This window comes from Hyla sarda, chromosome 5, assembly GCF_029499605.1.
Source record: "Hyla sarda isolate aHylSar1 chromosome 5, aHylSar1.hap1, whole genome shotgun sequence".
Lineage (NCBI taxonomy): Eukaryota > Metazoa > Chordata > Amphibia > Anura > Hylidae > Hyla > Hyla sarda.
Window position 1 is genome coordinate 146,359,716 of NC_079193.1, and position 22,540 is coordinate 146,382,255.

General features: G+C 39.3%; 1 protein-coding gene across 5 annotated transcripts in view; it reads left to right on the forward strand.

Moving 5' to 3' along the window:
- Window positions 1-22,540, forward strand: part of AMPH (amphiphysin) — a 176,930-nt gene that overhangs the window by 56,847 nt on the left and 97,543 nt on the right. For all 5 annotated transcript variants that reach the window (XR_008844011.1, XM_056520461.1, XM_056520462.1 and 2 more), the window contains exon 2: window positions 20,074-20,154. Coding sequence is in view for 3 of the 5 variants with exons in the window: in XM_056520461.1 (XP_056376436.1) it covers window positions 20,074-20,154 (81 nt within the window). In the remaining 2 variants the exon portion in view is untranslated. The remainder of the gene's footprint in view (window positions 1-20,073; window positions 20,155-22,540) is intronic.

A 22,540-nucleotide genomic window follows, 5' to 3' on the forward strand; every position in this document is an offset into this window, starting at 1 on the left:
ACATAGTCTGTAAGGTTTCTGAATAATGAATTAGCTTTTTGTACAGCTGATGAGTTATCCTATGGTTTCTACATTTTCCACCTATAGTGTCCTTTTACCATAGCACACTCCTACTGTGTTATGCTGCAGAGCAAATTACTTTTAGACTAAAAATACCAGTGATTTTTCTACAGTCTACTTTAATGAATACGCATATTGTTAGAAATGGATTGTAGTAACTAGGTCAGACCTTAGAAACTTTAGTACATTAATGAATGCCGTGCAGAAGTGTTTTCCCTGTAACATTTCATCTTTGTAACAATAACTGTACAAAGGTACATAGACTAATCCCTACGCAGACATCTCATTATTATATTTACATTCAAATGGGGGGGAATTGAGAACCTAAAAGGCATATTCAAGGCATATTCACTTTTGTCTCCTTTAAATAAAAAAATAAAAATACTGTTTTCTTAAGGAAGGAACTGCATGGATGTTGGATAGTTGTTTGTTATATAGAACTTAAAGCAGTGGAGTACATAGAAGAAATTAAGCCTCATTGCAAACATCAGAATGGACCCATTACTATGGCGTCTGAATTTTCTTTCCACGAACCCTTGGTCATTTGCTGACAATGCAGTTGTCTAGGGCTGCAGCTAAAAAAAAAATTGAAATCAATTATTGGTACAATTAATCGATTAATTGGTAAAAAGAAAAAAATCAATATGACAAAAAAGGGTTTTTAGGGTTTTACTTAAAAATATACATGTACAGTAGGCTGTGAAGCGACACTTCTATGTAACCAAATGTTATAATGAAGTTGTCCCATTTCCATAATAACATTTGGTTACATAGAAGAGTTGCTTTATATCACTGTAAGCTTACAGCAGACAACACATGTATTGGTGGCTTTAAAATAGTATTTATTCTATTACAATTATTTTTATTAGTATTAAAGTATTCCATTTAACCCTTTAACAACGCCGGACATAAATGTACGTCCTGCTGAGCTGGAACTTAACACACCAGGGCATACATTTAGGTCCTATACATAACCGCAAGCATCGGAGCGATGCTCGGGTCATGTGTAGCAGGTCCCGGCTGCTGATAGCAGCCAGGGACTCGCCGGTAATGGCGGACATCTGCGATTGCCGGACATAAATGTAAGTCCTGGTGAGCTGGTACTTAACACACCAGGATGTACATTTAGGTCCTATACATAACCACGAGCATCGGAGCAATGCTCGGGTCATGCGCGGCAGGTCCTGGGTGCTGATAACAGCCAGGGACCCGCTGGTAATGGCTGACATCCGCGATCGCCCTGATGTCTGCCATTAACGCCTCAGATGCCGTGATCAATACAGATCAAGGCATCTGCAGCATTGCGGTCAGTATAATGGATGATCGGATTGCCCACAGCGCTGCCGCGGAAAAAATTAAGACTTAAAAATAAAGTCCTTAAGGGGTTAAAGGCTATGGTTTGCCATACATCTTTATTAAAAAATTTAAAGGGGAACTCTGGTGGAAACAAGTGGAAAACAAATGTTTTTAAATCAACTGATGCCATAAAGTTAAACAGATTTGTAAATTGCTTCTATTTCAAAATCCTAATCCTTCCAGTACTTATCAGCAACTGTATACTACAGAGAAAATTTTGCAGTTCTTTCCAGTCTGACAACAGTGCTCTCTACTGACACCTTTGTCCGTGTCAGGAACTGTCCAGATTACAAAAGTATCCCCATATCAACCTTCTCCTGTTCTGGGCAGTTCCTGACATGGACAGAGGTGACAGAGAGCACTGTGGTCAGACTGGAATGAACCACACAAATTTCTCTGTGGTATACAGCAGCTGATAAGTACTGGAAGGGTTAAGTGTCCCGTTGGGCTGGGATTGAATGAAGCCCTAATCTTGCCCACCCTGCCTACTTGCGTACCCGTCCTAAACAACAAGTCCACAACCACAAGGACGTTCCCATCCTACTATGTGCAGGGACAGACAGAGTCAAAATAATAAACTACAAAACAGTAGGAGTCAGGAACAGCTGATGGCACACAAACTAACAGAGATACACTAAGAGAAACACACAGTCAAAACATAGTCAGACCACATGAGTCTTAGTGTTAAAGAGAAGTCAAGAACCAATCCAAAAGATCGGAGTACCAAAATAGACAATAGAGATATAGAAGTTCTGGCTTCAGTCAACAAGTAACTTTCACAAGCAAAGCACAAAAGAAAAATACTTCTTTATTCATGAGAGTGTAGGTCAGTGTTTCCCAAACGCGGTCCTCAAGCACCCCCAACAGGTCATGTTTTCTGGATATCCTTAGTCTTTCACAGGTGATATAATTATGGTCAGTGAATCAGGCATCACCACAGTTATATCCCCTGTGAAAGACTAAGGAAATCCTGAAAACATGACCTGTTGGGGGGGGGACTTGAGGACCACGTTTGGGAAACACTGGTGTAGGTGAAAGGAGAATCCTGATTGAAAGAACAAACTAGGGTACAGATAGGCTGGGAAGAAACTTCAACCACAACCAAGCAGTTCAGGGTGTTGTCCCAGTAACTAACATAAACAACAGAGCTGTTCGGAATTAACCCTACGGGTACAGATAGAACCAGCCATTAAGATTTTTGAATAGTCATTTACAAATCCGGAGCCCACGGCTACTACCAAGCACCGCATACCTCTGAGCCATGAGGACATGGCCCGACACTGCCAGCCGAAGCACTGTAGCCTCCCCATCTAGAGCCCCCCGCCACCAACAAACACCACCACCCAGGAGACGGCCGAGCCTCCGGCGGTGCCCTCTCCTGCCGCGAGAGCGCATCTGTCACAGACACCGAGGAGATATTCCAGTCCTGCTACAAGAGATCGCGGTATCTCAGCGAACCCTCGGCTGCACACAGACCCTGGAGTGGTGAGCTTTATCAGTTGATACATTAGCTACATTACATATATGCCGGCATATTAGTATCAACACTGTCACAAAAAGACTATTGCGGTTTAATTCAAAAAAGGCCATTTGAATTGTAAAACAGAACTTAGATCATTCTCAGGATGCCGATTGTTGCTATGAGTTACCCCGTTCAGTCATACCACTAATATAGCTGAACTTTGCTGAACTTTGTGGCATTAACTGCTACTAATTGTGACTATATTTGCTGCTAAAACTATGCTAAGTGTGACCATATTTGCTGTTACCTGTCATCATTGCTGTCTGTGACTGTGGTAATTTAAGCTAAATTGAGACCAATACTTGCTGTTTCTGGTCACTAGTATTCTCTTGCCTCTTTGCTGCTGTTGGTCAGTTCAATAGATTGATAACATATATAGATTATATTTCTGCTTATACAATAATTCTTTTATGGTGGTCTCATTGTAATTAATTATTAATTTTTTTTTTATATTGAAGTATTTTATTGAGCTTATATTCTAGTAGTGAGTGTGGTGACTCCACAAGGGCCCTGTGGGTCACTGTCACCACCGCTTGTACATTATTTAATATAATAAATTATTTCTATTCATCCAATATATGGTGCCCATATATCCTTGACCTTGAGCCCCAATTATTCCTTTTCATTTACAAATCTGTTTAACCTTCTGTCACCAGTTGATTTGAAAACATTTTTTTTCCAGCAGAGTTCCCCTTTAACTACCTTTTGTAAGTCCTTCCCTCTATCTATAGCCGGTTTTCTCTCCCCCTGATTGAGCTGATTGAGCTCTCCCCCTTTTCTGCTTTGACACGGATTTTAACTTTACTTTAACTAAGGACTGCATATCATTACTAGTGTTGCTCGCGAATATTCGCAATTCGAATATTATCCGCGAATATCGCATATTCGCGAATTCGTGAATTTCACGAATATAGCGCTACATATTCGTAATTACGAATATTCGTTTTTTTGTTTTTTTTTCTTCACAGTACACATCACAGTGATCACCCCTCTCTGCTTCCAGCTTGTGTGGTGTAAAGAAGGCTGTAATACTACTGTGTGAGACTGGCGTCCGAAAATTCGCATATGCGAATATTAGCATTTGCGAATTTTCACGTATGCAAATTTTGTATATGCTAATTTCCACATATGTTAATTTTCGCATACGCGAATCTTCGCATATGCGAAAATAAAACGAGAATATAACGAATATGCGAATATTCGCGAATATATGACGAATATTCGTCCATATATTCGCGAATTCGAATATGGCCTATGCCGCTCAACACTAATCATTACATCTAATGTCTTAAGCAACCATCACTGACCCTTATGTATTTAAATCTCTGATAGTTGGGTTCATACAACACAAAACTAATGGCATGTATTGTATTTTTCACGTATTGGATATTCCCAGAGGATGTGGCCACATTTTATTTTACAAAGTGTGAACCCAGCCTTAGGCAATGTAAAATTAAAGGATGTGATTTTTTACACCTCCTAGTTTAACACTAAGACTCATGTGGTCGGATAAATTTGGCACATACTTGTCTAACTTTATACCACTTTACTTTACTTACTTTATTCCCATGCATTGCTCAAATGTTGTCACATGATATTGCATCTCAAGCCAGTCCCACTTTCTAGTAAGCCTTACTCCTTTCACAGATTAGTAAGTTAAAGTAAGGCTCAAAAGTGTTTAAAGTGGTGCAAAGCATGCATGCAGTTTTTTTTTGGCGCAGATATAGCCAGAATTTTAGAATACTAACTCTACCCCATTGCATATGATTTTACCACATTCCTCATTTTCAAGGGGTTAAAATTTATCAAATGGTAAAACTGCTCTACTGAGGACATGTTTCATCTGCAAATATTTTAATGGAATAAATTTCCTTGCCCATGAAAAGGTTCATTAGTTAAGCCTGTTAATGAGCGGCAGAGGTTCTGACATCTTTTCTTATATGTGACAATACATGTTTGTTAATCGGACTGACAATAAAACCATTGCAAGTAATGAATCTTTTTGATGAAAGTATCTTGTAATGTGCTATGATGGTGTGGAAAAAAAATCCCAGCAGTATTTTTTGTAAGATTCCTAATGCTCTTTATTTTCTATGGAATCCATAAACATCTTGTTTTGTGTATGTCTTGTAGCATTTGCCTCTTATGGAGTATTTGTGGTGTTTGATATCAATATCACTTTGGTAATAACTGATAAAATACACTTGAAGTTTTATAGAATCATAGTGCATTATGTGAGGGTTGGTATAAGGTCCAAACTCCTGGCACTTGTTTCTCAAGTATTTAGCAAATCACGGAATCTCTGGACAAGTTGCCGCTCCGCACCGCGCAGCTGGGATAAATCATACCTGGGATAAATCCGCATTGATCTTTATGCACCAGCTCCCCTACCTTTTTAACAAACGCAATGCCAGAGCCTTCGCCAGGATCTTTACGTCCGTGTTCAATCATGATATTGGACGATTTGATTCCATTTCTTTCTTATCTTTATTCGGTTTCAACAGTAATATTATTTCCGCTTCTTTCATTGTTTCGGGTAAGGTTCCTGTTTTTAAAGAACTATTTATAGTTCTAAGCAGAGCTGGGATAAGGATTCTCCTAAATTTCCCATATATTTCACACGGGAACCCGTCCCCGTCGGGACTCGTGTTCCCTTTAATCTTATTTAAAGCTTCTTCTAACTCCCTAAGGGTCACTGGGCCCCCCGTTTCTTTCTCTTGTTGTATTGATAGTCTGGGCATCTTTATATCGTCCAAATATTTAACAATTATTTCTTTGGGGTTTTTAATCTCTGATGTGTATATTTTTTTATAGTATTTTACAAATTCTTCTCTGATTTCCTCCGCTTCCCTACATACTTTCCCTGTACCACTTTTTATTTCATTAATATGAGCTTTGTCCTTTTGATTCTGTATTATGTTCATGAGCCTTTTATTAGGTTTTCCTGACTCCCATATTTTTTGTTGTCCCAAAAATTTTAATTTATTCTTACTGTTTTCTTCTAAATACATATTTAATTTATTTTGATTATCTTTCCATGTTTCTTGCTTCTCTATGTTAGCAGGGTCCATTATGTATCTTTCGTCCGCTTTTACCACCTCTGATATCAGCCCCTGCTCTTTTTCTCTAAATTCTTTCTTTTTTCTGGAGATGGCCCACATCACTTCTCCCCTCAAAAAGGATTTTGCTGTGTCCCATACGATCTGTTCTGATGTTGTACCCCAAATAAATAGGAAACTTTCCTCCATATGCTCCTCTATCTTTTTTTATGTCTATTGATTCCAACCAATAGGGGTTTATTTTTTTCATCCCATTAATTTCTGATATATGCGTGTTAATATTAATTTTTATTGGGGTGTGGTCTGAGACACAGCGAGCAAGATAACTTATTTTTCCAATCTTAGGGGATCCCTCTTTATTTGTTAGGCACATGTCTATTCTTGATAGTGCTTGACATGTTTTGTTCCAACAGGAGTAAATTCTTTTTGCTGGATTTTTAACTCTCCACATATCTATTAATCCCACCTCTTGACAATATTTTAATAATGGTGACCCCTTTTTTATTACAACACTATTTTTACCCCTTAACCTATCTTTTTCTTCTTCCATTACTGAATTATGATCACCCTGTATAAAGATGGGGCAATTATTTTTCTCCCCACAAAATTCTAATTTCTCCTCTAACACCCTGTGCGTAAATGGAGGGGGTATATATACAAACGCAATTATACAGGTTAGCCCCTCTAAATTTCCGTGCAAAACTACATACCTTCCGTATTTATCTACACATTTGACGTACAATTCCCATTTAATGTTTCTGTGAATTAAAACAGACACTCCCTTTGATTGTAACGTAAAACATGAGTGATAACTATACGACCACCAATTTCTTTTTAACACCCCTATTGTTTCCTGCGTTAGGTGGGTTTCTATTAATCCTACTACTCCCGGTAAGTGATTCTTTATAACTTCCATAACTGCAACTCTTTTTACCTTCTCTCCTAATCCCCTAATATTCCACGCTATCAACCGTGTACCCAACTGTATCATTTGATCCTTTTAGTTCTTCCTTTTCCCCCAGTTCTCTCAGTAGAGAGAAAAGAGAAGTTGTAAGTATGGAGGTACGGAAGTGGACAATGCTGAGAAAAAAAAAAGGTGCTCCCCCCCCCCCCCATTATGGCTTACCCCAATTCTTGGCAAGCCTATTGCCCAGCATGTTTCCTGATCCTCAACCTCCTCTAAATTTACTCTATTACTACCTTTTGTAAGCCCTGCTTATCCATCCATTCTGTTGCTTCATCTACATTACTGAAAAAGAGAGTTTGCTCATTATACCTTACACGCATTCTTGCTGGAAATAACAGTGAAAATGTTACTCCGTTTTGATATAACCTTCTTTTTACTGTTTTAAACAGCTCTCTCTTCCTCCGAGTTTCTGTTGCGTAGTCGGGGAAAATCTTCACCTTTTTGTTTTCAAACATTATTTATTTTTCCCCCCTTGTAATCTGCAGAAAGATATCTCTGTCTCTCGCATTTAACAGTTTCACAATAATTGCCCTTGGATATTTACTGCCTTGTGTGATCTGACTAGGTATTCTGTGTGCCCTTTCGATGTGGAAAAAAGGTGAAAAGTTTTTTTCCTCACATTGTGAACATCCACCGCCTTAGGAAACCTGTTAGATTGTTTCCCTCTGCCCCTTCTGTAATCCCTAATATTCTTAAATTACTCCTTCTGGAGCGGTCCTCCATATCTATTACTTTCTCAGCCAGGGTTTTGTTTTCTTTTAATATTTTAGTTATCTGAGATTTAACTGCTTGTACTTCATCCTCTACTGAAGAAATACTTTCCTCCATTTCTGAACATCTCTCCTTAATATTTTTCAAGTCATCCCTAATCGTTATTATATCCCCTCCAATCACTCCTACCTGATTTGCCAATGAATCTATAGACCCATTACATTTATTTATGGCCTCCAGTATTGTCTCTAGAGTGGTACTCGGGATTGCTTTTCCTGGCTCCTTATCCCTTTCTAATATTGTTTCCTCCAAAGCACCACCTTTCCCTTGTCCACGTTTTGATCCTGCACCTGGTGAGGCAAAATATTTATCCATCTTTGCTGTCTTATCCTTGACTGGGCTAGTCGACTTTCTAGGTTTTGGAGCCATCTCTCTATGTCAGTAGACCTATGATCGAGCTACCACTATTCTGTGGTCAGCTACAGTAGACGGCAAATACCCTGATATACTACAATTCTACAATTAGTGATATTAAATAAGAGCATAGATTTAACACATTTCTGTGGTCAAAAGTCATTAGCACTTAACACAGAAATAAATCTACCACAATACTGTGGTTAATGGTGACAAGCGCTTAACATATAAATTTGCCACAATTCTGCCGTCCGTGATAGTGAGAACTCAGCCCACAAGTAAATTCGCCACCGTTCTGTAATTAATAGTGGATAACTCAAAGCACACAGATAGATTTGCCACTATTCTGCTGTTAATAGTAGTGAGCCCTTAGCCCACGGGTAAGTTCACCACTGTTCTATAGATGATAATAGAAAGCGATTAACATACAGATGGATTTGCCACAATTCTACTATTAGACATGGATAAGTTCTCCTCACTTCTGTAGGTAATATTAAAGAAACCCTTAGCCCACAGCTAGATTTACCACCGTTCTGCTGTCAGTAGTAGTAAGTACAGTCCTGTAGTTAGTAGTGGGAAGCAGATTGATTTGCCACAGTTCTGCTGTTAGTAATAACACACGCTTAACCTACCTCGGTTCTGTAGGCAATCATACACAGCACCTAAAGCATTCAGATAAATTTACCACAGTTCTGCAGTGAGTAGTAGTTAGTAATGGTAGGCGCTTAGCACACGAATGGATTCATCACAGTTCTATAGTAAGTAGTAGAAAGCACTCAGCACCCCTGACGACTCATCACAGTTCTACGGTTAGTATTGATAATCCCCTAACACATAGGTGGATTTGTCACAGTTCTGCAGTTAGGGATAGTAAGCTTTTAGCCCTTCAATAGATTTAGTAATAGGCAATCAGCACGCAGATAGGTCTATCACATCTCTGCCGTTACCAATGGCAACCGCAAATAGATTTGCCCAGTTCTGTAATTAGTGGTGAATAACTCAAAGCACACAGATTTGCCACTATTCTGCTGTTAATAATAGTGAGCCCTTAGCCCACGGGTAAGTTCACCACTGCTCTATAGATGATAATAGAAAGCGATTAGCATACAGATGGATTTGCCACAATTCTACTGTTAGACATGGATAAGTTCACCACACTTCTGTAGGTAATATTAAAGAAACCCTTAGCCCACAGCTAGATTTACCACCGTTCTGCTGTCAGTAGTAGTAAGCACAGTGCTGTAGTTAGTAGTGGGAAGCAGTTTGGGAAGCACAGTTCTGCTGTTAGTGATAGCACACACTTAACCCACCTCGGTTCTGTAGGCAATCATGCAAAGCACTTTAAGCATTCAGAAGAATTTACCACAGTTCTGCAGTTAGTTAGCACATAGATAGATTTGTCACAGCTCTGCAGTTAGGGATAGTAAGCATTTAGCCCTTCAATAGGTTTGGTAATAGGCAATCAGCATGCAGATAGGTCTATCACGTCTATCACATCTCTGCTCTGTTGTTATTATTAGCAGTGGAAAAAAAAAAAAAAAGCCTGGTTGGAGCATCACAGTTCTATCCCATGTAGTGCAACACAGAGAATGGAGTGGTCTCACCCATCTGACAGCCTGTAGTCCGATCCTTTCCTCCGCGCTGTCCCGCCATACTCTCTCCCGGCTCAGTGGGCACCTGCAGCCGCTGGCTCTTTTCTTTCTTTTTCTTCCTTCCTTAATGCACTGGATCAGCACCCCTTCCTCCAGGGTCACGCTCCACAAAGTGTTAGCTATCCATCGCCGTACCCTTGCTCCCCTGTCCCGGCCTCTCTTTGCGTCACTCTGCCTCCGGGGCGCTGGCACCGTCTCCTGTGTCTTCTCCCATCAGCGTACGTGGGGTCAAGTGTGGCAGCACGCTACCCGGACCTCTCGTGAGACTCCAGCAGGAGTCCTTGCTCAGAACACGATCCCAGACCGTCTCAGCTTCCCCGGGCGACGAACGGCACGGCTCAGCAGCAAGCATCAACAGCAGGTGCCACACTGCAAATGATCCTCAGCACAGGTCAGCATTCCTCCATTCAATCTCGGCCTCAGCAACAAGGCTGGGGCCCTAGCACAGGGCTTAAACTAGATCTCAGCCATGAGGATTCAGAATCAGGAGAAGGAGCTAGCTCTCACTTCCTCCCATCATGCTCTCCCCCCCCCCCCCCCCCTCACTTATAAAGTGTGCTATACAATATGGCTTATTCAAAAATGGAAAAATTCCATTCACTCTTTGTGTTCGGATGCCTCATGAAGACCGAATCGAGCAGTGTCTTTTCTTGTGTATTTTTCTTCTACCATTTTTTGTGCCTTTATTTAAAAAAACAACACTGTAAAATTAATTATATAAATATAATCATTATACAAAACAGTCATATTTTTTTATTAATAATGTTAGCTATAAAAGTCTATAAAAATGTGGTCTTCATGGAACACTCTATTTAAAAAAAAATAATAATAATAACAATAATAATAAAAACTGCCATAATGCACTGTGCACTTTCTATAGAATTTCATAATTCACCTTATTAGTTTAAAAATGTGGCAGTTTGATGTCATCGTTTTATGGCATTTTTTTGTTTTTAATTTTACATTGTGTGTGACTCCAACCTTATTGTTTCATAAAGCTGTCCTAGAAGAAGTCAAACACATATGTTTAGCTATAAGTTATTTTATTTTAAATTTTTTTTAACAGATAAAATAATTATACCTTAAATTGTTGTTTGGATCATTGTTGCCTTACCTAAAGGTCTATTGAATTTATATTATTGCACAAGAACTGTTTGAAGAATTGACAGTAGCATAGAATTCCCTGTAGCGCGAGTCACACTTCAGTTCTTTTCTGTCTATTATTATTCTGAAGTTGTGATACACAGCACCCTTCCCCCACCAGTCACTTGGTATGACTACTACAAACACTGGTAGGAATGTATTAATAATGTTGGTTTTGTTTTAATTGTGTGTTTTAAGCTATCTTGGTTTTTCCTGTGAATTTTTCGATGTGGCACAGTGTTGGTAAAATTGTGGAGCAGCTTGAAAACGTGGCACAATGCATTAAAAAAGGTGTGACATGAACAGACCCCTCAGTTTTCTCAAGACATTGAGAAGTCACCACAGGACAATGATGGAGATATGACAGAGGTCATAAATATCGGCATTCACCATCCACCATTTGCCAGGTCTCCCGTGTTGGTAATTTCTACTAGGCTAGGCAACTGTTGGTAATAATTTCTCCCATTAGGTTAGTGCCTGCTATAAGTATAAGTAAATATTTTTTGCCAGTTCCAGCTTGTAGGGAGTTCCCCACTTTACACATGTGCCCAAAAGTACATACATTCTGTTATCAGTCAGATCCCCTATGTAGTTTCCCCTGTTACCCAGGCCCACTCTATGAGTAGCTTCCAATATAAGGCAGATCACCTTGTACAGAGTTTTCCCATATTACACACATCCACCCAGTACATAATTTCCTTTATTAGCCAGGTCTCCCATGTAGTTTCTCCTGTTACTCATGTCCACCCTACTGTAGTTTCCAGTATTAGCTACTTTTTAAGTAGTTTGCACTATTAGCCATATTACTACTGCAGATAAAATGCCACAAAAAATGATGTTTTGTTTTGCTTTCTATAGTAACCATATATATTTTTTTATTGTACAATAATAGGTTAATGTTTAACATAAAAAATGTAAACTATATAGTGGTTGCCCCAGGTCACTCCTTCTGGCTTTCTCCACTCCCCCTGCCTGTTTGCTGTGGCCAGAGGTGGTCGGGAAACCTGAAAGCAGCCAAAGTGGGGAGGTTACGCAATTTGTGTAAGCCGGTTGTTGGGAAAGCTGAAAGGAGCCAAAGTTACGAAATTTGCCTTACTCCCATTAATTTTAATAAGAGTTATGCACATGCCATAGCCCCCACCCAAACCACATTGTTTACATAACTCCTGGAGTTACGTAAACAGAATATCCTGTAGGGACACACCATTTGGGCAACTCCCATTAAAAGTCAATGGGAGCTATGCACATTGTGCAACCTTGGCTGCATTCAGCTTTCCTGATCACCTCTGGCTGGAGTAGCGGAAAAAGCCGGAAGAAGCAAGCTGGGATAACCTCTTTAAAAAAAGTGAAATAACACATTACAATTACTAAACTAGAAAATCATCAGATAATCAATTACTATCCTTTAAACAAGTAAAGCCCAACATCTACAAAACTAGAGTGTTTCAACAATTTTTATTCAAGTCAGTTTGATTCATACATTTTTCAGGTAAAACTTTGGATTTTAGTTAATACATTTAAGGGACTGTGGTTGCAAAACTTTGAAATATCCACCTATATATACAAACTGATGGGTTTGTTGGATTTACAGACAAAAATTCTGGCACGCAACATGGACAAATTTTGCGCAAGGATGTTGTTAAAAAACTGTAGTGCACAAATCAACGAAAAACAATGGTTTCCAATAATAAATTCTGTGTTCTTGCCTGACGCAAATTAAATTAAAGGCAACTACACATTTCTAAGTGAATTAAACATGGTGTAATTTGTCAAAAGATAATGAACATTTTCTATTTTACCATGTCTAAATGAGTAGCAGGACATCATCAATCTAATATATTCAGCATTTACATGACATTATGGTTAGTTAAAAGATAATTGAATGGGACATCTCCAGTGTACATCATAAAGAAAACAGTGTGTGCTAGTATTTTATAGTGCAGTGACTGTTAAACATAATAAAACATTATCCAAATTATTTAAAAATATTCCAGGACCATACAAGTAATAATTTAGGATGTCACATAGCTCTGACTCATTAGCTATAATTCATAGCATTCAGGGTAACCCTATTAATTCAGTCCTATTTTCTCACCACTGCTGCCAGTCTCCAGTCTTCTGTGTTTACACAGGCGACGTGACATCCATGCCACATCAAGGGACCATAATTGCCAGTCACTTCCTGGAACAACATTGCTTTAAAACTGGTGCCATGGATTATTGGCTATCTGGACTTTAGCAAAGCCTTTGATACATTTTCACATAAAAATCCGATTCATGCATTTTGGAAAATTAGATTCAATTCCTGGTTAATTTAATGGATGTGCCATTTGCTGAAGGATAGATATCAGGGGGTTGTAGTTAAACACTGGAAACACATTTTTTTAAATCGACTGGTGACAGAAAGTTAAACAGATTTGTAAATTACTTCTTTTAAAAAATCTTAATCCTTCCAGGACTTATCAGCTGCTGTTATAATCCACAGGAAGTTCTTTTCTTTTTGAATTTCCTTTCTGCCTGACCACAGTGTTCTCTGCTGACACCTCTGTCCATTTTAGGAACTGTCCAGAGTAGGAGCAAATCCCCATAGCAAACCTCTCCTGCTCTGGACAGTTCCTGACATGGACAGAGGTGTGCGCAGAGAGCACTGTGGTCAGGCAGAAAGCATAACAACAGCTGATAAGTACTGGAAGGATTAAGACTTTTTAATAGAAGTAATTTACAAATCTGTTTAACTTTCTGGTACCTTTAAGGGGTATATCGGCATTTTGAAAAAATTTTTATTTTGCTGAAGCAAAACACAAAAAAAAACCACATACTTGCTTACCTTGTCCCCTGCTGCCTCTCACAGCTCCTATGCAGCCCCTTTTGGTCTTTAGATCTCTTGTCTTCTTTCTGCTTCTAAGACGAGAGGTCGATGTGGGACCAGCCAGCACAGCCAATTACTGGATGAGAAGGGACACTTATACGGCCAGTGATTGGTTGAGTGGTCAGGTCCTGCAGGTCAACTCAGCTCTGTGTCACATATAACTGTCACAGGGGATTGTAGTAACCAACCCAGTGGTTTACCATGACAACTGGGAGTGTAAGAAAGTCTGCCATAGATAGCATAATAACCTTATAGAATACCTGTCATTTTTACTACTAAACATTAGTATATTTAATACTAAATATTCCAATTATTATAATAAGGATCAAAAAATAGCAGCCTCCTAAAAAATATTTGTTAAAAAAAAATAGTCATAAGGTACCACTGCAATGATAATGACTTCTAGAAAAAGAGCACATTAGTGAAACTGCTTCATATATGATATAAAGCGATCACCAAAACAATGGTGGAATTGCTGTTTTTTTTTTCTCCATTACCTCATGGGCACGCACAATTTACATAGAGGCGCACACCTCTACATAAATCCCTGCACTTCTGAGAATGCCTGTGCACCATACAATTCACATATGAGTCTGACTATTTTCTCAGTTATCAACAAGTTCTTTTTATGACGGGATGACATTAACGCTTAAAGGGGTACTCCGCTGCCCTGCTTCCGGAGCTCTGCTCCCCAGCTTCCGGAAGTTTATTGTGCCGAACGCTGTGTGCAGGCTTCCATGTTCAGGGCCGCCCCTCGTGACATCACACCCTCCCCCTTCCCATAGACTTTGGTTCAGTGGGCGGGCGTGACGTCACGAGGGGGCGTGCGTGATGTCACGAGGGGCGGCACTGAACACGGAAGCCCGCACACAGTATTCGGCACAAAAAACTTCCGGAAGCTGGGGAGCGGAGTTCCGGAAGCAGGGCAGCGGAGTACCCCTTGAAGGATGTAGTTTTGCAATATATAATAATACACAGGTATTATAAAAGAATGCAGATTTATTGGTTATAAGGTTATAAACATAAATGAGTAATAAACACAATGATATATGCAAATGAATATCAATTAGATATGTTATTAATTGACTACATATCAGTAAAACAATACATGTGAGTAGTAAGTAACTTGTTACACTAAAACAAAAGCTACTAGGTTAGGATATCATATAAGAAAAAGGTTTCATATCACTCTATCCAGAGGAAACCTGATGATATTAACATGGGCAATATCTAATTATAGACATATCAATAGGGAATGCTAAATACACTCCCCGCCCCCTTCTAACCAACTACAAATCACATGACTCCAAGAATGGGGTAATCCATATAAGGATATAAACATGGAAGACCTATGATATACTTCCACCCAATTCTGGACTATTTTTCTATACATGACTTTGGTAAGACATTATCCCCTTAAGGATCAAGCCCATTTTCACCTTAAGGACCAGAGCGTTTTTTGCACATCTGACCACTGTCACTTTAAGCATTAATAACTCTAGGATGCTTTTACTTTTTATTCTGATTCTGAGATTGTTTTTCGTAACATTCTACTTTATGTTAGTGGTAAATTTTGGTCGATACTTTTCCCCATAAAATTCCAAAATTTGATGAAAAAATTTAAAATGTTGCATTTTTCTAACTTTGAAGCTCTCTGCTTGTAAGGAAAATAGACATTCCATATAAATGATATATTGATTCACATATACAATATGTCTTCTACATGTTTGCATCATAAAGTTGACATGTTTTTACTTCTGAAAGACATAAGAGGGCTTCAAAGTTGTATTTTCTAATTTTTCAAAAAAAAAATCTGAATCGGAATTTTTCAGGGAGCAGTTCAGTTTTGAAGTGGATTTGAAGGGCCTTCATATTAGAAATACCCCATAAATGACCCCATTATAGAAACTGCACCCCTCAAAGTATTCAAAATGACATTCAGAAAGTTTGTTAACCCTTTAGGTGTTTCACAGGAATAGCAGCAAAGTGAAAATTCAAAATCTTCATTTTTACACTCGCATGTTCTTGTAGACCCAATTTTTTTTATTTTTACAAGGGGTAAAAGGAGAAAAAGCCCCCTAAAATTTGTAACCCAATTTCTCTCAAGTAAGCAAATACCTCCTGTGTGAATTTTGCCAAAATGGTTTTTGGTGGGCATGTTGCATTTAGGAAGCCCCTATTGTGACAGAACAGCAAAAAAAAACAAAAAAAACACATGGCATACCATTTTGGAAACTACACCCCTCAAGGCACGAAACAAGTGGTCCAGTGAGCCTTAACACCCCACAGGTGTTTGACGACTTTTGGTTAAACTTGGATGTGTAAATGAAAAAAAAAAAGATTTCACTAAAGTGCAGTTTTTTTCCCCAAATTTACCATTTTTTCAAAGGGTAATGGGAGAAAATGCCCCCCAAAATGTGTAACCCCATCTCTTCTGAGTATGGAAATACATCATGTTAGGACGTAAAATGCTGTGCGGGTGAACTACAATGGAAGAGAAGGAGTCACATTTGGCTTTTGGAAAGCAAATTTTGCTGAAATGGTTTATAGGGGGGCATGTCGCATTTAGGAAGCCCCTATGGTACCATAACAGCAAAAAAACAAAACACATGGCCAACTATTTTGGAAACAACACCCCTCAAAGAACCTAACAAGGGGTATGGTGAGCCTTAACACCCCAGAGGTGTTTGACAACGTTTTGTTTAAAGTCGGATGTGTAAATGAAAAAAACATTTTTTTTCACTAAAATGCAGTTTTTCCCCAAATTTTACATTTTTACAAGGGGTAATAGGAGAAATGCTCCCCAAAATTTGTAACCCCATTTCTTCTGAGTATGGAAATACCCCATGTGTGGACGTCAAGTGCTCTACTGGTGCACTACAATGCTCAGAGGAGGAGCGCTATTGAGCTTTTGGGGATAGAATTTGTTTGGAATGGAAGTCAGGGGCCATGTGCGTTTATAAATCCCTCCGTGGTGCCAGAACAGTGGACCCCCCCACATATGACCCAGTTTTGGAAACTTATCCCCTCGCAGAATTTAATAAGGGGTGCAGTGAGCATTTACACCCCACTGGTGTTTGACAGATCTTTGGAACAGTGGGCTGTGCAAATGAAAAATAGGTCAGACACCTGTGGGGCGTAAATGCTCACTGCACCCCTTATTACATTACGTGAGGGGTGTAGTTTCCAAAATGGGGTCACATGTGGGGGGGGGGGTTATTGCTCTGGCACCATGGGGGCTTTGTAAACACACGTGGCATTCAATTCCGGACATATTTTATCTCCAAAAGCCCAATAGCGCTCCTTCTCTTGTGAGCATTGTAGTGCACCCGCAGAGCATTTTACATCAACAAATGGGGTATGTTCTTACTCAGAAGAAATGGGGTGACAAATTTTGGGGGGCTTTTTTTGTTTTTTCCCTTATGAAAATGAAAAATCTGGGATAACACTAGCATTTCAGTGAGAACCTTTTTTTTTTCATTTTCCCATCCAACTTTAACGAAAATTTGTCAAACACCTGTGGGGTGTTACGTTCCGTAAGAGGTTTAGTTTCCAATATGGGGTCACACGTGGGTATTTATTTTTTTGCGTTTATGTCAGAACCGCTGTAAAATCAGCCACCCCTGTGCAAATCACCAATTTAGGCGCTCTCACTCCTGAGCCTTGTTGTGCGTCCGCAGAGCATTTTATGGCCATATATGGGATATTTCCTTACTCAGGAGAAATTGCGTTCCAAATTTTGGGGGTCTTTTTTTCCTTTTACCTCTTGTGAAAATAAAAAGTATGGGGCAACACCAGCATGTTAAAAGTGTAAAATGTTTAATTTTTTTACACTAACAGGCTGGTGTAGGCCCTGACTTTTCCTTTTCATAAGGGGTAAAAGAAGACAAAGCACCCCAAAAGTCTTAACTCAATTGCTCCCAAATACGGAAATACCCCATATGTGGCCCTAAACTGTTTCCTTGAAATACGACAGGGCTCCGAAGTGAGAGAGCGCCATGCGCATTTGAGGACTAAATTAGGGATTGCATAGGGGTGGACATAGGGGTATTCTATGCCAGTGATTCCTAAAAAGGGTGCCTCCAGCTGATGCTAAACCCCAGCATGCCTGGACAGTCAGTGGCTGTCTGGAAATGCTGGGAGTTGTTGTTTTGCAACAGCTGGAGGCTCCGTTTTGGAAACTCTGGCGTACGAAAAAAATTCATTTTTATTGGGGGTGGGGGGGGGACCGTATAAAGGGTGTATATGTAGTGTTTTACCCTTTATTTAGTAGTAGTGTAGTGTTTTTAGGGCACATTCGCACTAGCGAGGGTTTAAGGTGAGTTTCCCGCTAGGAGTTTGTGCTGTTTCGGATAACTTGCCGCAGCTCAAACTTGAAGCAGGAAGCTCACTGTAAACAATACTCTGTACATTCACATGGGGGGGGGGGGGCGCAAACCTCCAGCTGTTGCAAATCTACAACTCCCAGCATGCACTGACAGACCGTGCATGCTGGGAGTTGTAATTTTGAAACAGCTAGAGGCACACTGGTTGGAAAACCTTCAGTTAGGTTCTGTTACCTAACTCAGTATTTTCCAACCAGTGTGCCTCCAGCTGTTGCAAAACTGCAACTACTAGCATGTTCTGATCGCCGTAGGGCATGCTGGGAGATGTAGTTGCATACCTCCAGCTGTTGCATAACTACAACTCCCAGCATGCCTAGACAGCTGTTTGCTGTTTGGGCATGCTGAGAGTTGTAGTTTTGCAAGATCTGAAGGGCCACAGTTTAGAGACCACTACACAGTGATCTCCAAACTGTGGTCCTCCAGATGTTGCAAAACTGCAAATCCCAGCATGCTTAGACAGTAAACTGGGGGTGTCTTGGAGAACCCCCACCCCCCCTTATCTTCATCGGAGACCCGTATGACCTGGAATCGCCGCAAATCGCCGGTGTGAATTCACCGACGATTTGCGGCGATCACCGACATGGGGGGTTCTTGGGCCCCCCCTGGACATCGGCACGGGATGCCTGCCCGATACGCCCTAGGTCCCTAAGTGGTTACGACAATTAAATAGCAATGATATATGATTTTGCTAGACAATATTTTAGGAGGAAGAACTTGAAGCAAGTTTCCTGTGTGGGAAATATACTTATAACACTTAGCTTGGCGAGTAGGAGTTTTATCAATATCTATAAGCAATCATTCAATGCTTTCTTATATATCTGGATAATAGAATCTTCTGCAGTTAGAATCTATAATACAGAACATCCTAATACTATAATCTCAATATGGAGATAATTAATCATTTACATTTATTTGCCAATCTTAATGGTATAATTCCATTCACATTATCCAAATTAGTCTTGATTACATGGAATACCATTTTTGTGTCTCTTACCAAGTCTATGTAAGAACCTCGCTTCTGCACTTAGGAATGCTGAACGGCCCATCTCATCGTCATGGATAGCCATTGATCTGATACTGTGTGATCAGTCTGGCCTGCTAGGATCTCACATGGCTTTTTCCACCTTGTTGGGCCTCTTTCCTGTGTGTGGGAGAGAGTTCTTTGTCTTTCTTTTTCCCTTGCCTCTCTTCCTTTGTGTGTTTGTGTTCTCTACCGTCTACCAACATCTGGTTTACCAGACTTTTTAATTAGTTAGACACACCTCCCTAAATTGGAATTCCCCAATGAATGTAGGTTGGGCGTGTACATATGGTAATGACTATGACATCACTATATTACACAGAATGCATTGAGCAATATCACCCATAATGCCTATCCTGTCAGTGTAATGTCAACTACCCATACCCTAGGGGGTGCTGTTGCATAAGCAATTAGCATCAATACCATTAAGGGTTAACTGTCAATACCTGGTCTCAAACCCACATTCCACACTTGAAGTATGGAGCCCTAAATAATAAATTCAGGGATTATTTTTTACATATATAAGTAATTAAAACCTGGATTCTCATAGACATCTTGGGGCCTACCTAGACATCCAAATGTATTGGAGAGATAAGAATACCATGGAGGTCTCTTTCACATAGATGTGTGAATCTTTCTCTGTGTCTGGTCAAATGGGAAATTAAATGTTAGTTACAATAACATAGACACAAGGCTAGCACTGCTTAGAACAAGGTCACAGTTCACATCTGGAATGCTCACAGATGCTAATGACTGCAACGTTCTTCAGTAAAACTAAGACATTGTCTGTACAGTATACACAATATGGCGGACATATACAAGATGTCCATTAAATACAAGCTATGTACATTTTCAGAGAGGTAATATCATGCCATTTCTTCACCAGTTTTCTTCTCTTCTTTTTCCATTTTCAGGTACTTCAAAAGCTTGGAAAAGCAGACGAAACAAAGGATGAGCAATTTGAGGAATATGTGCAGAACTTCAAAAGACAAGAGGTGAGATGTGTCTATTTTATTGTAGGCATTAGTAGGTATGTGACAGACAGATGCAATACAAGTCTATTTAACGCTGATTTATGTTACTGAAAACAAGAGAATATAAAAGGAAATTAATATAGGAAATAATGGCATAATTTGTATCATTCATTCCCAGTGGTTGGAGCTGGACTTTGATGCATTGACTATATTTGGGTCCAACACTTTGCATCCAACAATCTATGGAATGAACACATTGCAAGCTATGGCAGTATGCCTCAGCACAGGCAAAGGGTTACACCACTAATACAAGCCATTTATTACCCTACTGTAAACAGACACTAGAGTGCACATATGATGGAGGCAGGCCATATAGTTTCTATAGAGCTATTGGGTAGAAAGGGGAGTTTACCAAAGGCTCATGTGAAGGGCGCTGAGGAGGAAGCAAACACCAGACCTTTCTGTCCTTAGTGGCACCATATTAGCTGCACAGTTCGATCTTGCTGTGCGTCCCTTCTCTTAAATGTACACCAATGGCTGTATAGGCTTGTGTTTTATGTTTGGCTTTTCTTTCCCATTCCTGTTTTGCCTACACAAGCTAACACCCTACTATATTAACCTAGTCCAGTCTTTCCAGCTTAAATGCATAGGTCAAGATAAGCTTTTACTGAAGAATTCCTTCACTTATAGATCATGCAATTTAACATACATGCAAAGTGATAATAATAATGATGTTGCATGGCATAGATCTATGTCAGCAGGAATATTACATGGCTGATAAGACAGCAGTTTTTCAAAGCATATTATGCACAGAAGTTAATGCCGCTGACGTGTTTAGCATTTCAATTAAACATGGTTCCCCTCATGCTGTTTAACAGTAAGCTTCAGATCCGTCTGGGCTACAATTATTCTATGTGCCTCTTCAGCAGTGTTATTCTTCCAGCACAGAAATGCATATTAATTGCTATATCCGCAATGCTCATTTGTCAGAGATTAAAGCAATGTTTTCATTACTTTAACCTTACATAATTGCAATGTCAGCTGGAAAGCTTTATACATGAATAGGAAATCTGTGTATCATGTTATGGTACTTGATGATAAATATCTGCAATTACTGTTAAATACAATTAGCTGTGTTAAGTTTTTCTATTCAATTCATAATTAACAAACTTTTATCTATCGTTCAATCTGTCTATCTATCTATCTATCTATCTATCTATCTGTGGCGCCTTTAGGGAAGAGCCTATTGGCTGGCTGGGTGCATGAGGACTTCCACAAGGTACAGGGCTGCACTACCATAAGGCAGCTTAGGCAGCTGCCTTAAGGTATGTTCACACGCCGGAATAGCTGCCACGGAAATTCTGCTGTCTGAATGGGGCTGTGGAATCCCATTCAAATCAATTTGCAGTAAATTACAGCAGAATTTCCGTCTGACTAAATTTGTGGATTTTTCCTGTGGCTATGCCAGTGTATCCAACTGCAGATTTAATGTAGGGGCTAGCCAATAACTTTTTCATGTGGAATCAACAACAATAATGAACATGGTGTGTTTATTATGATCATGGTGTGTTTATCATGAGGTATTAAATGCCCATTGATGTGTGAACATAACCTTAGAGGCTTTTACTTAGCAATAGGGATTTTAAAAAAATGGTAGCAGAACTAGACATACTATTTAACAGTTTGCATAGATATACAGGATTACCAAAGTAAATGTAATGGAGTTTAATCTTTTTAGTTTTCCTGTTTTTCTAAATCAGTACTCTGGTTCATTTTGTTTTCAAGAAATGCAAATAGGCTTCAGGAATGTACATATGAGCATATGGGTAATCTATTTATATGCTGTGATAACAAATTTCTTCCCTAAGGCTCTTTTTAATATAAGTTAAAGTATATTATTTTTCTAATAATTTGCTAGAGTAAAGTCAGCTACTTAGCTAAAGATTTGTTCTAGAAGATATGATAACTGCTCTGTTGTCTATATCTTCAATAACATAGATACAATTGGGGATCAAAAGTTTGGGCACCACAGGTAAAAATTTGTATTAACCCCTTAAGGACTCAGCCCATTTTGGCCTTTACGTTTTCATTTTTTCCTCCTCGCCTTCTAAAAATCATAACTCTTTTATATTTTCATCCACAGACTAGTATGAGGGCTTGTTTTTTGCGCGACCAGTTGTCCTTTGTAATGACATCACTCATTATATCATAAAATGTATGGCGCAACCAAAAAACACTATTTTTGTGGGGAAATGAAAACGAAAAACGCAATTTTGCTAATTTTGGAAGGTTTTGTTTTCACGCCGTATGGTAAAAATGACATGTTTTCTTTATTCTGAGGGTCAATACGATTAAAATGATACCCATTATTATATACTTTTATATTATTGTTGCGCTTAAAAAAAAT